This window comes from Siphateles boraxobius, unplaced genomic scaffold (assembly GCF_051911475.1).
Source record: "Siphateles boraxobius isolate OS27281-9 unplaced genomic scaffold, OSU_SipBor_1 31, whole genome shotgun sequence".
NCBI classification, from domain to species: domain Eukaryota; kingdom Metazoa; phylum Chordata; class Actinopteri; order Cypriniformes; family Leuciscidae; genus Siphateles; species Siphateles boraxobius.
Window position 1 is genome coordinate 5110760 of NW_027508931.1, and position 25444 is coordinate 5136203.

The following is a 25444-nucleotide window of genomic DNA, read 5'->3' on the forward strand; positions in this document are numbered from 1 at the left end:
TACTTAAAAATGTAAGGCAGCAACTTATTTTTACAGTGTATTTACATGATTTTAAACAAATTTATTATTTTCCTCAAACATAATTTTGCCCTATAAATATAAAAAATAGGCCCAAATAAAATAAAAATAGCTATATATTTTGCTATAAAATAAATTATGCTAAATAAAAGCTACTGCACAATAACCAAAACATCTTCCCAAATTTCACCCTACAGTGAACATTACAAATAATACATACGATATAGAATAGAATAGAATAGAAACAGGGCTGGTGGATTTTTTAGGTTATAGGCTACAGCGCACAATACAACCAATTATACATGACAGATAATACAGGGGAAAAGTTGATATATAGCTTATTGTATTACATATTACAGGCTACTAATCTTTATGGTTTCTGTCGCCTTTTGGTTAAGCCTATTTTATACGTTTCCACACACTCATAGCCTACTAAGTAACGATAGTCTTGTGCAAGGCAGAACAAGCGATGCCCAAAGTAATTGAAGGTCTGTGTGAAGATGGTCGCGTGAACTGGAGACGTGTGTGAGGTTTGTCAGTGAGAGGGATGGCGAGAGGCGGAACAAACCGGTGTGTGTGCCCGGATACACGCTGAAACGGCTCGCCCGCACTGCAGATTAACTCTACAGACGCCGGGGATGCTCAACAATAAAGCACAAGTCACTGCATCCGCGTCCGTTGTTTTTTGGAGATTGGTGGTCGTTGCGAAGAGAAAGAGATCTGTCCTGGTGTTGTTGATTTGAGCATGGGATTCAGGCTCTGCGTGCTCCTCAATATAATCGAGTAATCTGACAGGTATGTGACATCATGACGATGAGAGTCAATGCAGCCTATCTCTTTCACTCATGCCGTGTAGTAGGCTATCATGTATTTTATCATATCTGTGTCTTAAGTCGTTATTTGTCTTTCTAGCCAGTGATGATGCCGGATAGCCTGATGATCTGGTGATGGACAGCTCCTCGACTGAGCGTAAGTGATGTGCATGACCTTTAATGCACCTAAACATTGTCAGAATGTCAGTATGTCGGGCAGTGTCGTTACAGCATAAAGTCGATAAAACTAGATTATGTCTGAGGCTGTGTTACGTTAAAAGATAGCCTACTACTGCTGTTGCTTTAAGTTTAAATGACACATTCGTATCACTATCAACTTCTTTGAGTTCTATCAAACCTGCTATCCAAGTGTCTCATAGAGGAACAAATTGTCCATAACTAGGCCAAAGTAAAACACATAGGCCTACAACAAGATAGGATACTGAATACTTCTACGATTCATTCCATCAAATATATACAGTATTTAATCCTGCTTTTAATACATACATTTATTCATTTTGCGGGTTGAATATTTATTTATTTTAAAAACCTTCTGCATTTATAACATTTTTATTTACTTTTTGCATTTATTATATATTAATATATATTTGCATAAGTAAATCATAAACATAACAGCTCTGACCATTAAGACATTGCTTAGTTTACATTTTTAGATTAACATAATGTGAAAAACTGATTGACTTCATCCCAAAAATAAATTTGTATTTATGTTAACTTACAAACTTGGAATTCCTGCTGTTTTTTGTTGTGCTTTCCATTTGTTAGAAAGCTGTTCCTTATTGATTTCTTGAGCTCAAAGCGAGATATATTGATTTCAAAATGTACAACAGCTATTTTCTTGTCTGTTTTTATGCCATGGGCAAAGACACAATGCAACATATAAAGCAATGAGTTTAAGACCAACAAAGCATCATGTTTACTCTAATCTGGACTGTCTTGAATGATTAAGCCTTTAGTAGGGATGTCATTGTATCCTTTTGTCCTTGTCACACTAGTACATGCTCTCGAAGGACTTTGCAGAGAGCCACACCTGGCACACTCCATTGGTTTCTGAATTAAAGGAATATGCACTTTCATAGAGTCTGAACGTGCAGGAGCAAAAGCAATATAGGCTACTTGGTTATAGATTTCTTTTATAGTTATAGATACTACGTTATCACCAACATCAAGAATACATTTTCTAATTAAAAGTTTTTATTTTAAATTTATTTTAAATTTTGGTTTAATAGCTTTATGTTTTCTTGTGAAAAGGATAGTTCACCCAAAAAGAAATGTTGACATCTTATTTACCCTCAAGTTGTTCCAAACCTGTTAGAGATTCTTACACAAAAGAAGATATTTTAAAGAATTTTGGTAATGTTGGAAAAAATTACTATGGAAGTCAACGGCTATTGTCAACAGTCTGGTTACCAAAATTCTTTAAAATATTGTCTTTTGTGTTCAACAGAAGAAAGAAACTCATACAGGTTTGAATCAAAATGAGGGTGAGTAAATGATGACAAAATGTTCCTTTTTGAGTGACCTATCCCTTTAATCTATATCTGTTAAATCAGATTCTGAATGAACTCTCTTGATCATTTACAGGTTTTTGCAGAATGGAATAGATAGGATGACAAATTCATCTCAGCTGTCAATATAAGCGACAACAACAAATCATCAGATCTCTTCAATCTACCTCTGACAAGATCAGCTATCAATAACCCATCATCTCAGGCTGATCACAAAGCTTCCTTTGTGACTCTTAGAAGATCCACTTTCATCCTACAAGTCAACACCTCTTACACATAACTCATTATATTGTTGCAGGGAAAAGCCCTCAGCCAATCCATTGGCTGACGGGTTAAGACTAGAAGGAGGAGCTTCTATTCCCATCAGGAGTGTTGTGAGGTTAGCAGCGAGCAGGCTGCTCGGACCGGATGCAGAACATCTTCGAGCAGAACTTGGACATGGCCACGGCTCTGCTTGCGGGTGAGAAGCTGAAGGAGTTGATCCTGCCAGGTTCCACACAGGATGAGAAAGGTGGAGTTCTCGCAGGTCTCATGGTGCAACTCAAACTAGAGTTGCCCTTTGACCGGGTCGTCACCATAGGAACTGTCATCATCCCTATTCTGCTGGTTACATTAGTATTCACACGGAACTTTGCAGGTTAGTGGTGTTACGCATTATTTGGACAAACGTATATGATGAACACCTTACAATATGCAGCGACAAAGAATTTTGAAAGCCATTCGTTTTTAATAAGAGTTAGGGATTTCTGAAGACATGAGCAACTGCAGAGCTCAACTTTATGCAAATGAGCAGCGAAACAGTGATAGTAGTCTATAATCTGAGCAAATGATTCAATCACATGACTTTCTGATGCACTTACAGGGATTTATTTGGTGAATGTGTCTCCTTAAAACTTTATGTGCTTCTTTTCCATTAAACCCATTTATACACCTCATTTGAGTGTGAACATATTGGGATTTTATTTCATTTCCAGTATTTTTTATGCAAATCCTAAAATTTTCATAAAAATGTATTGAAGGAAATATGCTTAGATTGAACACACTTAATACTTATGAAAAATGTATGATATGGCAAACTCTAAATCAGAAATATTTTTGGATTTACACTTGAATGTAGATTTCTGCCAAGTTTTTAGAGTTGACCCATTATTAACAACACTATAGCACTTTCTATATTCCTGTTGTCCACTAGTATCCAGCAGATGAGTGGTTAAAAGATTGTTTCTAGAGAGATTGTGGGGTGATTAGGCAGGAAGAGAGAAAGAGAGATAGATAAAGAGGGGTTGTGGTGGTAGGAGGGGGGTTTACTCTAAACGCTGAGTCAGTCTTACTGCATAGCAGCACCAACTGGCTGTGACTGAACATTGAGAAACCTGCTGGGCAGAAACATGCAGTATAGTTTAGATCTGTTGGAGATATACAAACATTTACACTTCGGAAAATTGTGAGACTGTAGCTAAATTGCCTTTTCACATCATTTGAGGGCTACTACATTACAATATTTTTCATTAGGAACACTTATTATATCAGAAGGTCACACCCTCATTGTCATGTTGGTTGAGGCTGTTTATAGGATAAAATGCAAAAACAATGAATAATCTGAAATTTGAAAGCACTGAAAGAAAAAGTAGAGCCTGTAACTAATAAGGGGTATTATCTTGCTTAACTATCTTTGTCCAGCTGGCACTGTCAAATGTAGCATTGGTTTTGATCACTGATTCATCATTAGGTTGGCCTGTGCTGCCTTACACTAGGCAGTAAACCCATTCCACTTCAGAAACCTGATGACAGCTCATTACTAGAAACAAATCCCAGCTGGATACACCGATTGCCAGATTTTCCTGGACAAAGTCAGTTGTGATATTATACAGTATTCATTTTTACAAAGATTTAGTCAGTTTTTGCCTTTTGATGTAACTTCAGTATTACATCATATCATAGTCCTTGATTTGAATCCTTTTTACTCAGACTAAAATGGCAGCTAAGTTTAGTTGATGAAAATAACTTGTTGATAAAGTTTTTCATCAATTTTTTTTATTTTTTATTTACATTAACAAAATGTTTTTAAATATTATTAAATATTATTTAAATATTAAAACTTTAAATGCTTAAGCTCTTTAAAATCGGATAAATTCTGTTTATCTGTCAATGTTTTTTATCGATTCATCAACTGAAAAAAAAAATGCTTCCGTTATCATTATAGTTGTGGTGTAGACTTTGCTAATTCTCTTAGAATTATGCAAAAATCCTGATACTTTTGTGAAGTGGGATTCTTATGATTTTCTATTTCTTCTCTTTTAGAGGAATCTATATATTGCTACACCCCACACAACTTCACCCGAGACCAGGCCCTTTATGCCAGAGGTTACTGCTGGACAGAGCTTCGGGATGCTGTTCCTGGTGTCGACCCTGATCTTCGGCCCTCCCTGTTCGAGCACAAGTTTCTGCCCTACGCTCTGCTTGCCTTCGCAGGCATCATGTACATACCTGCCCTTGGATGGGAGTTCCTGGCCTCCACTCGTCTCACCTCTGAGCTCAACTTCCTACTTCAAGAGATCGACAACTGCTACCACAGAGCGGCCGAGGGCAGAGCGCCTAAGATTGAAAAGCAGATCCAGTCCAAGGGGCCGGGGATTACGGAACGTGAGCGACGGGAGATCATCGAGAATGCAGAGAAGGAGAAGAGCCCCGAGCAGAACCTGTTTGAGAAGTATCTTGAGCGCAGAGGGCAGAGTAACTTTCTGGCGAAGCTGTACCTGGGGCGACATTTAGCCATCATCTGCCTCAGCTCAATGCCCATCACGTACCTGAGCACCTACTACGCCCGTCAGAGGCAGAACGAGTTCACTTGCGCTCTTGGCGGGCCGCCGGACACTAGCAGCATCCCCGAACTGCGACTGAATGTCAACTGCAAGCTACCAGCCGTGCAGCTCCAGCGCATTATGGCCGCGGTGGACATCTCTTTGCTGTGTACTATGAACCTCATTATCCTTGTGAACTTGCTACATTTGTTTGTAGTACGCAAGTCCAATTTTGTTTTCAACAAGCTGCACAAAGTTGGTATTAAAACACGTCGGCGATGGCAGAAGTCACAGTTTTGCGACATTAACATTCTGGCCATGTTCTGTAATGAGAACAGAGACCACATTAAGTCTCTCAACAGACTGGACTTTATCACAAACGAGAGTGACCTCATGTATGATAATGTGGTGCGGCAGCTGCTGGCAGCATTGGCTCAATCCAATCACGATGCCACTCCGACAATGAGAGACTCTGGTATCCAGACTATTGACCCCAGTATGGACCCGTCAGTGCTCGGTGTGGGAGAGCTGGGAGGAGAGCCCTCAGTAATCAAAAGACCCCGCAAGAAGATGAAGTGGATCCCATCGTCTAACCCTTTGCCACAGTCTTTTAAAGTAAGACTTGACTCGAGGTTCTCATTCATATTTAGTGAACGAATAGCTTACTTTTAGTATGGTCCTTCTATTAGTGAAATGTAACTTATATTTCTTTGTTTCCATACAGGAACCCTTGACTCTTACCAGACTGGATAATAGTATAAAGGCAGATAAACCTAAACCAGTCCGAAGGAAGAATGTACCAGATAGCATTATGGCTCCACTTCTGGACAGCAAGAGCACACAACATCCTCCTACAAGCTTAAGTAATGTCAAAGTAAAACCTGGTTTAAGTTAGTATGGCTAATGTGGTCGAAATCGTCCTCTAATTGTGTTTCTAATGTTACTTTTCAGCTACAGAAACATATAATATAGAGAAGAAACACTCTCTGAACCTCACGTTGGATGTTCATCCCTACATGCTTACCATCCAGAAAGCGAAAGCAGAGACAGTCAACCCTGACCCAGCCCCTGTTGAGCACTCTCTCAGTAATGTGTATATTGAGGGTCCACATGCAGTTGTCCACGTCTCCTCCTCTCTTACTGGTATGCTTGAATTAGAAATGCACAGTACAGTATATCAGAACCATATCTGGCATTGCTAGTGTCACCCTGGTTTCTTCCACAAAAAGCCAATAGAAATGTTCCATTAGCATTTGGATAGATGCCGCAAAATAGCTTTGTGACCAACACAAGTTTATAATTCTTACATGTACACATCAAGGTAATTCACAATGAACACAACCATAACAAATTTTAAAGCCTAAATACAATCAGCAGAAGTAAAAGGTACACATTAGGCAACAAACAAACTATTCCACAATCACATGACTTCAACGTCTCTTCCACTTTATTCTTTATTTAAAAAACATTTCCCTTTAAGTTTGAGTTATAATAGTTTGCAAGAGCTCTATAATAAACACAAGGCTGTGAAAGCGAGTTAGTGTGTAGATGACTTTTCCTGTTTTATGTGATGGTTAAAGGTAGTAATGGTAAAGGTAGGGTAGTCAAATTTTTGGAGAGGCTAGCAATAGCGAGCTAGCTTTGAAAGCATAAGATCCCACCCTCCCTTCAGAGCATCTCCAAAGCTACACCTCTTATAAAACACATGAACATGTACAGCAGGGAGCAAAGCGTCATGAGAGACGACGTTAAACTACCTCGTGTCTCAAAGCACATAACATTACAATACTAATGAACCTAAACAACTTAAAGAGCATTGTAGATATATTTTGGCGTTAATAGTATTGCCATTGACATGCATAAATTCAAGTCACGCATAAATTCAAGTCCGCTCCAGGTATAACGTCACAGGTTTCCATCTCTTCCAAATTACGGTAGTTATGGCGTGAACGCAGCATAAGCTCGTTTTTTTGGTTCAGGAGGAACTGAAAAAGGTGGCAGCTGTTTCGGTTGCAGTGCTCGGTGACTGAGGTGTGATGGCTGCACAAGCAGGGTGCGCGGAGGTATGGAAATACATACATTGACAGGCAAGTAGGACATTGTATCATTGCAGTCGGGCCGAATTCAATGATTGGATTAACATTTTATGGTCCTATGCCTTCCACAGATGATATATGGACATATAAAAACATTTAGACAACTGAACGTAGTGATTGCTATCAGGATGTGAAGAGACTTTCAACCAGCATAACAAAAAATGTTTCTGGAACAAATCACCTACCCTGCCTTTAATGTCCTTGACAACCTTTGTTGTCCCATTTAGTCACATGTTAGCAAATGCCTTTTCCCAAGACACATAAAAGCTTAGAAAAATCTTATTTCAGGCATTCAGAAAACCCCATTGATTTGGAACTATTGAACCAGAAGTGCAAAAATCCTTTTAGGTTTGGACTGCAATATTGTGCATACTATAAATTGCCTTAGTTTTCCCATTTTTACATTTTCTCTATTTTTACATTTCTTTCACCTTCATCTAACTCACCCACTTAAGCTTACTTAAATGTAATCTTAAAAAACTGTAATAATTTAGTAACAGTGTGAAACGTTCTGTTAAATCTTAAGCAAATCTCAAAATTAATTTATACATTTTTATACTGTACAATGTACATTACAATGTTGTGAGGTCTACATTCACCTGGGAGGATTTAAAACAATTGATTTTAGTTTTTTTACAATTATTTATTTAGAGACAATAGTATAGCATTTTGGTATCAGACATGAAACGTGTATAATTTTATATTGGTATTACCGATAATTCTATATCACCTTTTTGTCCCCTTAGAGAAGAAAGAGTCTCCTCCACTGTCCACCACCACTACCTTCTCCACAGCCACTCTCTCCACAACAACATATATGAATGGTGTAATGACCAGCGTGCCTCCTCCAGACTCCCCAAAGGATCCTCTCAACCATGGGGCAGAGCCGGAGAGCCAGTCCGGGCCTTTTAGTCGAAAATCCTCACACCCGCTGCTGGGCATTCATCACACCTTGTATGAAGAGGACGAGGAGGAGCAAAACAGAAGGGATAGACTAGCCAGACCAGGCGAGTTGATTGCTGCTGGAGAGTGTTGAAGGAAATGTATACAAACCTGCACACGCACAAAAGCACTAGAATATGAACTGAAGCACAAAGGAATATGCTGTTTTTTGGGGGGTTTATGTTAATGGTTTTGCTATGGGTGAATCTCAGATTATTTCATTTTCAGAGATGAAGATTATTGAACACTGGGGCAGGCAGTGTTTAACATATTTTATGCTCTTAAAGTTGCACTTATTTTTTGATTATGTTGAGCTGACTGATATGAAAGTGGTTGCAGGATGGATACAGGAGTTTTCGGTTACTGGTGTCACTGTAGAAATGCCCTATTCGCAGTCTGACTAATTTATTCTGCAAGCAAAGGTTTCCCATAACAGGGACAATGATACAGCTGAAATAAAGTGAAATATTGGGCTGGTCATATGATCTTAATATGTCAACCAACATAACGACATTATGTCGACAATGTGTTTTTTTAGAGCACTGATGTATCTTCATTTCATGTGATTGTATATCACTTTAAATATTAACAAACACTATACTTTGTGTAAAAAAAGTGCACCTTTAAACATCATCTCCCAGCCTTACATCCACATGCTTGGAAGTGCGTGTAGTTTGAGGAAAAATAAAATTACCCATGACCTTGTTGCTCACCATATGGGATAATGAATTCCCTATGACATTCTAAATGAAGGCAAAGGCACATCAGAATTTTGCACAAAACACAGTTTGTTCCTGTTTAACATCAATGTCAACATAGTTTTGTGTTGTTTGTCTGTATATACAATCAGCGTCTGTTTCATATAGATGTCTTGAGGTATTCAACGCAATACATGTAATCTTAAAATATGCAACCTCATTTCTTATTGTTGCAATAATATGCACATTTGGAATGTATATACTAAGCTGTACAGGAAAAAAGTTCTTACATCTAATAATATGAGATTTTTTCTTATTTAAAAAAGAAAAGAAAAAAAAAGACTGTCACATGACGTTCATCCACACACCTCTGGTGCCCTTATTCAATGAGACTATATCACTCTGGGTGTCTGGGCCAAGTGATCAAAGACATTCAACTCCGGATTGCCCGAAGAAAAATGGATCCTTATACCAGCTTTTTGTGACAAAAAGATTTCAGCTTCTTCAGCTGGACATTTTCAAGCTAAGCAGGATTCATAAAAAATGCTTTTGATATCGAGATCACAATGAACCACAACTCGTGTAATATACCAACTTTGTAAGTCCTGGTTAAAACCTTTGATATTCACTGATGCACCTTGTAGTGAATTTTAACACACTATTATGATTGCGAGTGAATCGCACAGTAATTCACAATTAAAATCCAAGAGCACCTCTAACCACAAGGCATGAGATTGATATTAGGGATAGCTAAAGCTCACTTTTTTTCTTGCACATATCATGATCAAAGTGCAATATTTTTTATGTGATACAGGGAACACAGATCATGAATGGCCATACCTTCAGAGGGGAAGGAAACACCGGATTTTCTAGGCTTGAATCTTTAGATCTGAATTTAATTTGATGGTTTTATTGGTACTAATCTCAAACTTGATATGTTCAAATGGGGTTAGACAAGGTATGTATAAAACAATTCATGGTCATGTCACCTTTCTTGTTTGTTCTTTTCTTTTTTCTATTTTTGTGTCACAAATTCTTGACAAATGTTTGAGTTTCATATATGTGTATTGAACTGCAGCATTTCAACCAAATAACCTGCTTAGAGAAATAGATTAATCTATGCTAAAAAGAAAAAAATGTTAGATTACCTCATGGGTTGTACACTGCATGTTCAATTGTTAATTAAACTCATGTTACATAATTTACATGGGGGGAAAATACTTGAATTTGATTCATAAACTCACCTAGTCTGTCTTACAAAGGTCTTTATCTTTTTAATCTCTGTGTGTTTGATCAGATATCTCTGTTATACATGAACCTCAGAAAAGGGTGTATAATGTTCACAATGTTGTAAGATGCTGAAAGCGATTTTTTTTAATCCAATGCATAAAATGCTTACTAACTCACAGAAAACATTGAACAGTATCATGAGATATCCCACCTGTCTCTGTATCTGTAACAGTTGCGCATAAAACGTTAACAGCATTCAGAGGAGCGCTCATGCTTTTTAGCCAATCAGAAACACCCTATGGCTGTGAATCGTTTTTTGTGTGTGTGTTAGAGCTTGCTAACATCTTATTTCTGTTCTTCGTCGTACCTCGCTTAAAGAAATAGTTCAGCCAAAAATGAAAACTATCCCATAATTTACTCACCATCAAGCCATCCTAGGTGTATTTGACTTTCTTTCAGCCTAACACAATCTGAGTTATATTAAATAATATCCTGGCTCTTCAGCTTTGTAATGCCATTGAATTGTGCCCAATCTTTTGAAGCTCCAAAGGCGCATCCATCCATCATGAAAGTAATACAACTCCAGTGAGTTAATAAATGCTGAGCTCACTCGGCTGGTTGCAAAGTTTTGTTTTCCTGTGCAAACATCTTTGAGCGCTTTGGATTATTCTTTGGACTGGATTTACCTGTTTGACCTTGCATGTGCTTTGGATTTGATTTTTGCTTCTTCCCCTGATTTGGATTATTCAGACTGTTTGCCTAGTCACCATTTTCTCAGTTTCACTATATTCTGCTGCCATTATTTGCATGATCTTTGTAATTCTCACCTTTGCAACTAATAAACTGCACATTGAGCCTAACTCTCAAGCCTCCTTGTCACATAAAACTTCGCCCACCATGGATCCAGCATGGATGCAGATTCTCAGACTACAAGTAGAAGTATCCTCCCAAGTGACCATGCTTTCTTCACATCATTAATAATTGTGCAAAGGAGCTAGTCAAGTCCTTGCAAACACTCCAGTTGCCGTCTTACTCCGATCCACCCAGCACAGCTAGCCCTTCAGCTACAGCTAGCCCTTCAGCTACAGCTAGCCTCAGTCTGTCTGCCTGGCTTCCCTTTGGCTTTAACCCTTGTCTCTCGCTTCCGGACAAGTTTGTTCAGCACTCCAGGAACCTGCAATGGATTCCTGTATACAGTGTGAGTAACTTCTCGCTCAACAGCCACACATTTATTCCACTGATGAAGCCAAGATAGCATTTTAGAGATCTGCTCTCACGGGTCGAGCACTCCGAGCAAGGAAGCTGGGTAAGTACCGTTAATGCTAAGACTCGTTTGGAGCTGGGCCTTAAGCTTTGGTGGCAGCGGAGCCTGGCCCACCATGGATCCCAGCGCTACCAAGTCCGGTGGTCTCAGCGTATCCAAGTCAGCTGGTCTCAGAGTTACTGCCACCGTCATCTGCATTGTCTGTGATGGCTACGACCATCTTGTGTGTTTAGGGGCGCACACACTGCTACAGCGCCTCCTGAGGCGGCGGCAACCACTACAGCTCATTCCGAGGTGGCGACTGCTCCTGAATCTACTGCCTGCTCTGATACGACCAAGGAGGCAGATTATGAATCACCTGTGCTCTTTATTGACTTGATAATGACCACAGAGGTCATCCTTGAACTCTGTCTGCTCTGACACGACCATGGAGGTTGTTCCTGAATTCTCTGTCTGCCCTGGCATGACCACGGAGGTCGTTTTTGAACTCTGTGTGCCCTGACACTGCCACAGAGATAATCCTTGAACTCCTCCTGCCTTGACACGACCACGGAGGTCACCCCTGAACTTTCTATCTGCCCTGACACGACCACAGAGGTCGCCCATGAACTCTTAGCCTGCCCTGTCATGACCAAGGAAGCCATCCTTGAAATCTCAACCTGTTCTGTATTGGCCAAGGTGGCCTCCTCTAAACCCTCTGTGCTTCCTGTTACGGCCACAGAGGCCATTTCTAACATCTCTGTGTTCTCTGTTTTAGTTTTGTCGAAGCCGCCATGGTGGTCTCCAGTTCAACCTGATCTGCCGAGGTGGTCACCGTTTCCATCTGCTCCAATGTGGTGGTCTCTAGCTCCACCTGATCTGCTGTGGTGGTCACCAGCTTCGCCTGCCCCGCCTTGGTGGTCTTCGGCTCCATCCTGGCCCGCTGCTCTGCGGTCTCCGCACTGGCTCTCTGATCCTCCTCAGTCTCCAGTACCTCCAAACTGGCCTGGCCGTCCATCCCTCCTCCTGATCCGCCTCCGCTCCACCACCCTCCTGAACTCTTGTTTGTTGTTTTACATTTTATGGCAGCATCTGGAATACGCTCCTTAATGGGGTGCTCATTTACGTATTCCCTGGTTTGTGTTTCATGTGTTTTGTTGATTGGACTTTTAGTTTGCATTTTACACTGTTTCTTGTCCTGTGTGGCATTTTTGTAGCCCTTTTTAGTTTTTCTATTGGATTAGTTCTTTGATCATTCCCAGGTGTGTCTTGTTTGCCTATTATTAGCCCTCTAGTACTTAACACCAAGTGTTTCTTGTGTTCCTTGTCAAGTCTTGTCCCTAAATTGATGTTTTGTTTGTGTGCTCATTCTGTTTCCCTGGTTTTCTAGATCCTGTGTTTGTTTTGTTATTTTATTCTGTTTAATAAAATAACTGCATTTGGATCCAGCTCTCCTTTGTTTTTGAGTTCACCCTGCATTACAAATGCCTTCTGAAGTGAAGTGATGGATTTTTGCAAATATGGCTGTTGCCGGAAGTGAGTGATTACGGTTTATAAAATTTTAAATATGGATATATTCCTTACAAAAAAAACATTTCTTCGCTTCAGAAGGCATTTATTAACTCACTGGAGTTGTGGATAACTTTTATGATGGATGGATGTGCTTTTTGGAGCTTCAAAAACTCAGTGCCATATAAAAGCTGGGAAGTGCTAGGATATTTTTTAATATAACTCAGATTGTGTTCGGCTGAAAGAAGGAAGTCATAAACACCTATGGCTTGAGGGTGAGTAAATTATGCGATTTTTTTTTTTTTTTTTTTTTACATTTTTGGGTGAACTATTACTTTAATACCTCTGATATGATTTGGCAGATGCCAGATCTTCTAATTGTGATAATTGATCTCTGGCTAATTTGGTTGTTCAAACTAATTTGCGGATTTTATAAAAATATCTGGATTAAGTTGCCTTGTATTACTGCATGTTCTTGTGTTCATTGGAAATGTCAGATATATCGATACTCAAAACTATGATCAGCAATGAGCGAAGACAGACTTTCACCAGAATAATATTGTTTACATGAAATATGACTGGTTTCAGCTTACAGACTTATTGCTATGACCGCAAGTCCAATATAAGAAGAACTTTACAATCCTGTATCATGTGAATTAGTACAAAATAAAATCCAGATAAACGAACAGGCCTGGATTGGCTGGCGTGGTTTTGTGTTGAAGGGGTGGTATTGGGCATGAACAGGGTAGGCTAATGAATTACAGTAATAAACATGTTAGACATGTTTTAAGATGTTGTCTTTCGCAATATTCTGAACAACAACAATGAATTACATTTTACAAAGGACGCAATTACAATCTTTGAATGTTTTAACTGCTTTTTGTTTGAGAGAAAGCAAAAGTCAATGTAGTATTACATCTCCTTTTTAAAGTGATAAAAATGATAAAGCAAGTTTTTTTCCGGTTAAATATAATTGATATGAAAGTACAGTCGACATCCTTTTTTTTTAAAAAGTAACATTATTATTGTTAAAAATTAAAATAATACGTCCTTAGTTCTATTCTAATCAAATATAGATTAAGTATAGGCCCGAACTTTTCCAAACAATCATCTGTAATAGTAGGCTATTTGTCCTCCTATACTACATTACCCAGGAAACATAGCAATAATGGGCGGTCTTACATATCCACACTTCATGCAAGCAGCTGACTGTAGCTATAACTTTAATCATTTCATTTTTTTGCCGAGGCTAGCAAACAAACAACAGTCGAGGCGTTTGTTTTTAGTATTCTTTAGATCTTTCTATAATGTAAATACAATATTATACTCGTAACAGCGAGCGAAATAAATAAATTATTCTCGGTCAGTTCTGTAAAGTTTTTAAAGGGGCTTAAGCTTATATTAGCATAGCATCAGCTAACAGCTGCGTGTATGTGTGCGCAGTTAGCCTGTAGCCGAGCTACCTTGTCAAGAACCATTCCTCTCTACAACTGACAGTTGGATCCCGGTCCGATTCGTTAGCTACTCTCGTGGGAAGAGTGAGTAAGCTGTCTACCAAGTCAAATGTAAGATTTATTTTAATTTTTTGGTCCTTTTTCGGACTGGTGGCTGAGATTGGAGCTAGTCCATCAGATTTTGCGGTTTAGTTTTGTCTTCTGTCTGAACTGTCTGTTTACAATTTGAAGGTAAAATTCGCACGAGAGGCTTTTTTCTCACAAATTTAACTGTTTACAATCCCGTTTTGAAGGGTTGACGCGGTAAACTGTCTTGAGTTTGATGTGCTAACCAGGTGCTCTGATAACAGCAGGTTGTCACCTTTAATGTCTGACTTCTGACTGTAGGATTAGATCTGTTACATGGTCAAATTAAACGCTTTGTTGTGCAACTTCAAATAAATGTTTATCATATCTAAACCCTCAGCATAACCCCAACTAATACTGGTGTGCTGGAATCACTGTAGTTTGAAAAGTATACGTGGTCTAGTTGCACAAGGCATTGAAGGCAAGATGGCAGGCTGATAGTCAAGCCTGATGACTCAATTTACTCAGCCAACTACACAAGTAAAAAAAAACTTTACAAATCCTCTAATTAAACAGTGTCTGACTTCGTAATGAGCAATATTTCCTACAGGCAAGGCCAGTACACAGCCTTCCAAGGGTGTTTAACTCTGCTGAATGGTTAAATGCCATTTTGTGGAGTCATATGTCGGTTGTTTGTGCACTGTGCATCTGACTCATGATCTTTCCAGGTTGAAGGTTTACTGAACGGCGGACAATGGAACAGGACAACTCGGAGGTAAGATTTTGGCAGAATATATGTATTTTTTTTCTTATTTGACAGTTTAAAATAATAATAATAATTATACATATATATATTTATATACATATACATTGATTGGTTTGCTTGGTGATGGATGCTTATCTGTAATAATTAAGGAGGGTTTGATTCAAGTTGCTTAATAGAATCCCATCTGTGGTTTGCAATTGTAAAAGAAAGAAAGAAAAAAATCCCATTGTAAAACTTATGAGACACTAAGTTTCCTGTGCTTTTTGTTGACTTTCATTCTGATTTAATGTACATTTTCTCTTTATTGCCTTCTTGTGGGTACTGGGAGTATTGGATAATGGTCTTTTGTTTATTTAGCTGGGCATTTCCCAAGATAGAGAAATATGCACACTTGCACAGAATTCTCAGACTATTTTTTTTTTTTACTGAAGCTTCAAAATAGCTTAAAATATCCTTTGCTCAACCTCGAAAATGAAACCGCAAAAGTTCTGAGTTCCTAGAAGTGAATGCCAAGCTTGTTCGCACCCGTTCTGTGTATATTGTCAGCATGTTCATACAAAGAATTATATAGGTTATAACACATTGTTTTTGTTTGTAGGATGACTCAGTTGGCCCGGCAGAAGATGACACACAACCTCCATTTCCTCTCGGACTGTGTAAGTAATCTCTGATTACTCTCTGAAGTTTACAAAATAGTATATCTGAATCCCAGGATTCTTTCATATGGTTTTATATGAAATGGTGCTCAAAATGAATGTAATACTATATCATTTCAAACCTGTCCTTGTTCAGTGCAGGGCTATTAGAGTTTTGAATGTTTAATTAATTAGTTCATTTATTAATTAATAATTACACCAGTTAACACCTATACGTTGGCAGGACTAAAATATTAAAACTAAAAATACTTTTCAATCATTTTCTTAATAAGAAATGTGTTTAACTGGTGTAATTTAAAAGCAAGTAATCATGTTAAATATCTCAGAAAAATCTACTGTTATTACCGTCTAGTATTATCACTTTCATTTTAATACAGGAGGGTTGTTAAGGTTTCAAGTTCTATAATATAGGCTACCATGTATCAAAACCAAAATTAATTTGTGGCTATTTTTATTTTATTTAGTTTTGGAAACATAATTTATTTTCGTTTCATTTTTCCCAGTTATATGTTTTAGGGTTTTTCATTTTCATTTATTGTTTTCATTTAGTTTTCAAAATTGTTTTTGTTAACGTTGTTCCAGTGCAATGAAGTAATACTAGTTTGTTTAGAAGCTAAACTAACTAGTGTTAGCCTTAGTTTAATTCAGCAAAGTTAGAAAATAGAAATTCAGCAGGTTATAATCATTTCAACTTTTTCCATACGTCACACCACCACAAAAGTTCAAACCATATATTTTCTAAAGCTCATCCTTTCTATGTTTTAGTTCTAGTACTGCTTGAAGAACAGAGAACTAATTTTTCCATCTTTCCATTGCTGTTTTCTTTTGTTTATGATCTCTTGATTATCAGCGCTGAAACTAGTTTTCTAAAACATATATCTGGTAGCTGCTACTCTATTTTTGCCATACATTTTATATTTATATATATACATATAGTTTTTGGAATTAAATTCCAAAGCATTATCTTATGCTCGCCTAAGGCTGCATTTATTTGATAAAAAATACAGTAATAATGTAAAATATTACAATTTAAATTAACTGGTTTCTGTTGTAATACATTTTAAAATGTAATTTATTCCTGTGATGGCAAAGCTGAATTTTCAGTATCATTACTCCAGTCCTTCTCAGTGTCACATGATCCTTCAGAAATCATTGTAATATGCTGATTTGGTGTTAAAGAAACATTCTTATTAAAGTTAAACACTGTTGTGCTGCTTAGTATTTTTAGTGGAAAATGCATTTATTATAAATAGTACTTTGTTTGTAAAATGTATTAGTTTCATAAATGTCTACTGTCTTTTATCAATTTAATTTGCCGTTGCTAAATAAAAGTGTTAATTTCTTTTTTTGTTTTTCTTTAGAAAAAAAAATTAGTCCGCTAAAACTGTTTTCAACATTGATAAGAAGAAATGATTTTAGAATGGTTTCTGAAAAAATTCTACTTTGCAATCACAGGAATAAATTACGTTTTAAAATATAGAAACAGTTAATTTAAATTGTATTATACTACAGGGCTGTTGAATGCTTGATTCTGATTGGTTGAGAACGTTCTAAGGTGTGCAATAATTTTAAGGGAAACGCACGGCTAAAGTAGTCTCAGGCAGGTTTGACCGCATTACAGCTCCATATCACTGCGCGTAGTTAACTGTAATAACGGAAATAAGATACAATTCATAACAAGAAAAAACATGCAGCCCCATGCGCTTGATCTGCGATTTTCGATGTCTAACTTCACAATCAATGGACACATACAGTTTAATTTTAATAAATAAAGTATATAGGCCTATCTATAATAAATAGAAAATTAAACTGAATATATAAATAAATTGATAGTCCTGCTGCACAGGTTTTCGTAATTATTCCAGATAATATAACAAATAAATAATTATTGATAGGTCTAGGTACTTGTTAAAAGGGCTTTGTGTGTTTCATTTATTAGGTTATCTACTCCGCTTCGCGTCGTGACCGGATTACCACCTCGGGTGTGCATTATTTTTCTAATAATTCAACGGCCTGTCATCAATTATTCCTTACATATTTCACAGTATTACTGTTTTTTTTTTGTTTTATTTACTGTAATTTTTGATCAAATAGATTTCAGCCTTGGTGAGAATGAGACCAATTTCTAAAACATTAAAACACGTTCCAAAGTTGTGTATGTGGTGTTCTTGCTCCACCTCTTAAAATTATGAAAATATTTTTTGTCTTTTTAGCAGATTCTGAGGCGGTGGAAGTGTTGTGGCAGGTTCGTACCCAGCGCCGGCAGGCAGAGCCTCACCTTCCGGACACAGTCACACGTCTCACCACACCTGAGGGCAGTATTGTGTACCTGGTTGGCACCGCCCACTTCAGCGACAGCAGCAAGAATGATGTTGCCACTGTAAGCATTGGCTTTCTTTTTATGGGCTCTCGACCAATTTTTGAGTGTAAAACACCTTAGTATTCGCTACTGATCGACTAAAGGCTGTTTTGATTTGATGCTCTTTGCTTTAGACAATCCGAGCGGTCCAGCCTGATGTGGTGGTGGTGGAGCTGTGCCAGTACAGAGTATCCATGCTTAAAATGGATGAGAAAACGCTGCTAAAAGAGGCTAAAGACATTAACTTGGAGAAGGTCCAGCAGGCTATTAAACAGGTCAGCCATGAAACCGAAGACTGCGCTGACAAAGTTATTATACTGCCAAACACATTCCTCTGAATTCATTTATCAACATGCTAAATCCTTTTTTTTTCTCATTTCTTGTGTCAGAATGGAGTGATGTCTGGCCTCATGCAGATACTGCTGCTCAAAGTCTCAGCTCACATTACAGAACAGCTGGGCATGGCCCCTGGAGGAGAGTTTAGAGAAGCCTTTAAGGAGGTCAGTGCGAATACACATGCTCTCCCTCACTTTCACAGTCCTCATGGTTCTGACATGCGCTGTAAGCCATGCACTCGTTCCTGACTTCTAGCAGATGTCACCAATTATCAAAGAACAATAAATGCACAAAGTCACGAAACCTGAAACATGAAACTTGTAAACAGCAAAGACTGATCTGCATAAATAAAATATGCATTTTCTTCTCTTTTATCCAATTCAGGCAGGAAAGGTGCCCTTCTGTAAATTTCACCTTGGGGATCGTCCCATTCCAGTAACCTTTAAGCGTGCAATAGCTGCTCTCAGCCTGTGGCAGAAGGCTCGTCTGGCCTGGGGCCTGTGCTTCCTCTCTGACCCAATCAGGTACAAGTCAACACCACTTTTTCTTTATATGGAAGCGATAAGCTTATGTTCAATGATATGTAATAAAGCAAACTAATGTTAGCAAATTATGTTAGCACATAATAATATATTTATAAAAGTTCTACAGGTTATTCTATAGTATTTGTCCAATACAGCATGATTTAATCTGCCTTACGGTGTTTTATTGTGTGCCTTAATTTATTATTATAAAAAAAAAAATAGGGTTGTTTTTAAAAATTGATATAGAATAATTTGTGATTAATTCAATATTTCAAAAATAATATATAAAAAGTAAATAAATTTAATTGAAAGCTTTAGCATTTTTTGTAGTACTTATGTTTATTTAAATCTGCATAAATTAAAGGTGGTACAGCAAATACTACCATGATGTATAAATTCTTCACAAATTAAATGGTGTATTACAGTTATTAAAATGTTTGTGACAAGGTCTTCCAGTAATAAGAATGTTTTTCCCCCCTTAAATTTAGCATGAAGCTCCACTGAGCTTAATGAAGCCTATAATGGTCTTAAATAAAGGGTTGAAGCAAAGTTTAAGCAAAACATAATTTTTTTCTTTGATTGTGGGGAAGTATGGCCTGTATATGCTTTTTTGTTTTGAGATTCACATGAACAGATTTTTGGTATGTGTTTTTGCTCATATCAGCAAGGAGGATGTAGAGAAGTGCAAACAAAAAGATCTTCTGGAACAGACCATGTCAGAGATGATCGGCGAGTTTCCAGCCCTCCACCGCACTATTGTTGCAGAACGAGACATCTACCTCACTCACACACTTAGACAGGCAGCGCGCTGTGTGGAGGCGCCTCCTAATGCACAAAGTGAGTATGGCACGCTCATCTCAAGCTGCTCGTCTTTTCCAGTGCTCTGCCTTGAAGTTAATTTGATTTTAGAAAAATTTCTTGAATTTAAAACTGCATATTCAGGTATGCCCTGTGATCAGTGTTGTTATTGTTAAAGAGAAAGTCCACCCAAAAGTGAAAATTCTGTCATTTACTCATGTCATTCCAAACCTGTATGAATAACTTTCTGTTGTGGAACACAAAAGATATTTTGAAGAATGTTTCCGGTTCTCGTCTTCCTTTTTTTGTTTTGTTTTTTTGTCTGTACTATGGAAGTCATTGGGAAAATTAGTAAATGATGACAGAATTTTCATTTTTGGTTGAACTATCTTTTTAAAGTTCCCCTGTGGTGAAAATCAAGTTTTTAATGTTGTTTATATGTGGATGTGGTGTTTTTAATTTGCTTTAAGAAAACCATGAACACCATTGCTGAGTATTTTCTCTTTAATACTGCGGTGAACGAAAGACCGTCTTAAAAAAGCGGTTTGAATGATATGCTTTGGTATATCATTAACACCGAACTAGCACGGGAGTCTCGAGAGATGCCAGATTATCCCAGTAAATTTTTCTGTAGATATGAAAAATCGGGTAGATTTCGCAATATAGCGGGTGTATGAACGTTTAAATATGTCATTTTAGTGATCAAAGATGAGATTTAGGGGATAAAATCATTGACTACAGGGGGACTTAAACAAAAACCAAACCTGTTCAAAATTGTTTTTGTAATCAAAATCGCACTGAAATAAAACAAATGTTAGATGACTATCTTGAAAAATGAGAACATGAGGAAAAATGAGAACAATTAGAACAGAAGTTTAAGTACTAAAATTACTAAACCTAAATGAAAGCGATGTAACTTAAAGCTAAATAGTAGTATTAAAAAAAATAAAACTAATAAAAATTAACATAAAATTACTGAAAGTAAAATAGTGACCATTGAAAATATTAAAATAAAAGTAATAGTATATAAAAAATACAAAAATATCACACCCAGTGCTTCATACAGGCACAGAACGTATTTGGAGTCATGTTACATGTAACTAGAGGCCTGCACTCCCACGGGACCCGATGCTACAGAGTGCGGTGTGGGACAAGATTTGATGGGTGAGTGCGGGACACTCATGTGTTAGGGGTCGCGGGAGAATTAAATTAAATGACTAAATGAGTGCAAAATAGAAACATCTAAAAATAAAACATCTAAAAACAAAGAAATTGTTATTCATCTATTGCACAAAAACAACAAGAAAAACTAAATTAAAATAAAAAACAATTTAGAATCCACAAAACTGAATAATTTTTGGTCATTCTGCACCATCGCGATTCCTCTCATTATAACACAGTGTAGACATTATGCGAGATTCATTGTGCAGTGTGCTTAGATTAAAATTTAACTTTGTGAGATCGCGATTAACAAAAAAGAGTGACAGCTTTTTAGTGATTATAAAGGGAGTGCTCTTTGCACGCTTTCATGCCATAACGCATGCAGGAACCTGTGCTTGCTTTTCTGTTCAAATTAACAGTGGTTTGTTAATGTAGATGCTTTAATAACAAATAATTTATCAGGCACATTTATGCTGGGATGTTAATGTTGTTGCAATGTGACCCATAACTTGAAACTTATTTTATGGAAATTTTATGAATGTACTGGAAAAATCTATGTACTTTTACCTGTGGGCTTTTGCGCGCGGGACTGGGAGAAGGTAACCTATATTTCTGTGGGAACGGGACCGAATCCTGCGGGAGCTACATGAAACCTCTTGTTCATACACACTTTTTTTCTTTTTAGAAGTGGCTGCTGTGGTTGTTGGAGTGGTTGGGATGGGTCATGTGCCTGGTATTGAGAAGAACTGGGATAAAGAGCTTAATATCCATGAGATCATGAGGTGTGTATTGGAACAGTTTTTATGTACTTCAGTATCTAAATAGTACAAGATCTGTCATGACCAAATCTTGTTTTGTTTTTTTCTCTTAGCGTGGCCCCACCATCTCGTTTAGGCTGGGTAGTACGCAACGTGTTGAAGGGAGCCATGTGGGGGCTTCTGGGTTATGCCTGCTTCCGTGCCAGCAAGGGCGTGGGGAGGGCGTTACTCTCCTTACCGACTGTCCAATCGTTGTTTGAAAATATACAAAAGCCTTCCATTTGACACTTCTCTTATCGGCACAGACTTTTCAGCAATGAGATCAGGATGCACACTGAACACCAGTAGCCTTAACTACAGGATGGTGGTTGGGTAGATTAGGAGGAAGATTAGAGGGAAACATCGTCTCCATCCCATATGAATTAAGCAATGTGGGTGGAAGCCTTTGACTAACACTCTGTCACCTCCTCAACCCTCTGTGTACCCGTGGACGCAGAGCTGTACTGCCAAAGAAATCGGACCATGCTTTCTTTCCTTTTTCCTCATGATTAAAGTATGACCCACTAGAAAATTAGCTGCAGCAGGATTTCCCATGTTATCATGCAACTTGAACTGAATGAAGTTTTATTTTGCTGTGTTTTTTTCCTTTTGGTTGGCTCCTGCAAATGATTGAATTTTGTTTCCCAGCAAGTCCAGTATTGTTAGTCCCTGTAAGTCAGCATTTGAATCTGCGACCTACTCCATCCATAATCTAATAGTTCATGAAGTGTGAGTAGTAAAGCCACCTTTTTTATGTGGGTGATTAATGGAATAGTATCCCAGAACTAATTTTTAAAACCTGAATTGCACTAAAAGCGCGATTGGACCATTTATTATGAAAAGCATAAATCAGATTTGATTGAAAGTATGACTTGATGATAAATACATGTAATGCACATTAGGAAAATTATTGACCAAAGTATGTTTGGTTTCAGTGATTGAATTATGTATGTTTCTGAAACAATGGCTTGAAATGAGTGAAACTAAAAGAACTGCACACAGTGTTTGAGAGTTTCAAGTCTCGTTCACTCTATGTGCGGTTTCTTGGTTTTTCTTATTACCTGATAAACCAAGCATAAAGTTTGCCTGTGTTTGCTATCAAGTGCCTCATGACCTGGAAAGGGCTAAAAGGAACAGAGACTGGTTGGGGTGTTTTGCTCTCTCTCCATATGGTCATAATAAATGGGTACTATTAAATCTGGAGTCCTCTGTTTCACTCACACCATTTAATAATTGGTATCAAAACCAACCTTGCTAAAGAAAAGCTTGGCATTTATAGAAAAGAGCAAATTGTGAAATTAATTGGACAAGATACATTTTGTGTTTACGTAATATAGGAGATTTTGCTTGATTCAGTTTTTTTTAGAAGGAAACGTCTGTTTTCCCCCAATTTACGGTTTTGTTTTTTTGCTGCTGTGTTCATAAAAATCTATTTGCATAAAGGTTAAATTCACTAAATTAAAAACAAACTGAAAGCTCATTGTTGGTAGTATGGTAATACTCTTAGTCTTAACACTTGTAATGAAATGTCCCTTTTTTCATCCTTATTCATTATTTACCACTCTCAAAAGGTCACATGAGACCATCAAAATAACTTGAAACTCTCCTGTTGAAAGTGTAGACAACAATTAAAGACGGTATGTTGACAAGAAAATGCTTCTTCAGAAAAGCCTATCACTAGCATGAGCCATCAGGGCAATAATTGGGGAGCATGCTTTATATAGATAGAAGTAATGAGTGTTTCTGCTTTTGTGCTACTGGAACTGCTGCTTCATATTTTTACTTCGTTTTTCCAGGTAGCTTTTTGAGTGTGATAGGGAGTGCTAATGCCAAAAATCCGCCTTTCTTTTTTCATTTAAACTTTTAGGTGCTGCATGGAAATTATGCATCTCGAGTAATAGTGGGGCTTAAATTAAGATTGAAACTTTGCATGTGTGCCATGAGCAGTTATGCTGGAGAAGGAGATTATATGGATGTATCTGCATTCTACATGATTTCTTATGTAAACAGATTATTGGGATTATTTAATTGGAGTTTAAGAAATCGTTACAACATATTATTTGTCAGTACCCTGGTGTTTAATGAGTATTTTTATTTGTAGAGCAACAGTTTGTAGTCTCAACATTTGTTGAGAATGCACGGTTAAAATGGTTGATTAACAGGTTGCTTTAAAAAAAAACATATTTTAAAGATCTATTGATCCAATAACCCAGTAGGCTAGTTCTACTCTAAAGTTTTTCTCGAAATGCTGCTGACTTCATGAAAACTTAAACTCGGTCTTCCTGTCAGCTACATGCAGTGCTACTTTTTCTTATTAGGTGAGAAATTGACATGGTCAACTAAGTAATGTATATTTAATGCACCTCTTTGTATGTCCTTGAAATGGACTGCTGAAATAGTTTTTCCCCTAATCGCTGTTAAGAATGTGAAAAGGGGGAATAAATGGTCCCTCTCCTTTTGTTGTGCTATATTTTTTTGTTGTTATCCTTCATTTTCAACAAGCCAAATAGCTAATGCTCAGATCGAACTAAAAATATATCTTAAAATCAAAAATAATTTTTCCAACATGTTATATTTACCTTTTCATCACGTTATGAAATAAATGTTTTTCTCCAAAACACCACAATTGGCCACAATTATACATACAGAATCTCTCCAGATCCTTCAGATTCCCAGATCCATGTTGGTGCTTCTCTTCAGTTCACTCCACTCATCAGGTCAGGGAACTGGGACGAAGCTTCATGGCAGAAGCTTCGTTTTGTGCTCCGTAACACATTTTTGTGTTGATATTTATGTTGGTTTTGGACGGTTGTCCTGATGGAAGATCCAACCATGGCTCATTATAAGATTTATAGCAGAAGCATTCAGGTTTAGATTTTTTATCTGTTGATATTTGATAGAACCCACGATGCCATGTATCTGAACAAGATGTCCAGGACCTCCAGCAGAAAAATATGCCCACAACATTAAAGATCCAACGGTATTATTAACATTTTACACATGGGGTACTTTTTATCCTTGCCACTCAAACTTTCCTCCTGACCGTGCATTAAGACAATATAGACACGTCCTCTACCCGGCAGATTTGTAGCATCTTTTTGTTGATTGGATCTTCTTAATTATTGCCCTGATGGTCGAAATGGGATTTTCAATTCTTTAGCTATTTTCTTATAGCCACTTTCTATTTTGTGATGTACAACAATTATTTGATGCACATCAGAACTATATTATTTGGTTTTACTCATTGTGATGGATGATTTAAGGGAATTTGGCCTTTGTGTTTCCTCATATTTAAACTCCTGTGAAACAAGAAGTCATAGCTAGAAAATGTCATGTTCCTAGTCACCCAGGTGTGCTAAAAAAAGGTAAATATTAATGGGAATATACTTCAGAGATATTTTACACCTAAAAAAATTCTAGGGGTGCCAAAAATTGTGGCCAACGTGTTTTGGATAAAAACATTTATTTCATAATGTCTTTGCTGTGTGGGAAGGAACACTCTCATGTATTCCAAAGCATAAATTAACTCACTTTTCTCTTCCTGTAGCCTGTAGGGTCTTGTAGACCAGCAACCCCAGCATGATATTTTGCTTATTTTAAGCAAATTGTATTCCTTTGTCTTGGGACTCACAACAGCGCATATTGAAGA

At 37.5% G+C, this 25444-nt stretch overlaps 2 protein-coding genes across 3 annotated transcripts; both read left to right on the top strand.

Moving 5' to 3' along the window:
- The first annotated feature begins 580 nt into the window (after positions 1-580).
- Positions 581-10101, top strand: panx2 (pannexin 2). Its single transcript, XM_077193473.1, has 7 exons — positions 581-813; positions 931-987; positions 2436-2996; positions 4661-5775; positions 5885-6023; positions 6112-6303; positions 8003-10101. The coding sequence occupies exons 3-7, from the start codon at positions 2768-2770 to the stop codon at positions 8290-8292; spliced, it is 1965 nt and encodes a 654-aa protein (XP_077049588.1). The 5' UTR covers positions 581-813; positions 931-987; positions 2436-2767; the 3' UTR covers positions 8293-10101.
- Positions 10102-14040: 3939 nt separating this feature from the next.
- Positions 14041-22992, top strand: trabd (TraB domain containing). 2 transcript variants are annotated; one of them, XM_077193514.1, is made up of 10 exons: positions 14041-14443; positions 15127-15173; positions 15763-15820; positions 18034-18200; positions 18314-18454; positions 18569-18679; positions 18900-19039; positions 19704-19876; positions 21684-21780; positions 21870-22992. In XM_077193514.1, the coding sequence occupies exons 2-10, from the start codon at positions 15153-15155 to the stop codon at positions 22039-22041; spliced, it is 1080 nt and encodes a 359-aa protein (XP_077049629.1). In that variant the 5' UTR covers positions 14041-14443; positions 15127-15152; the 3' UTR covers positions 22042-22992. The 2 variants fall into 2 exon arrangements, with proteins under 2 accessions (XP_077049629.1, XP_077049630.1); XM_077193515.1 differs by having other exon boundaries at positions 14043-14443; positions 18037-18200.
- The last annotated feature ends 2452 nt before the right edge of the window (positions 22993-25444 follow it).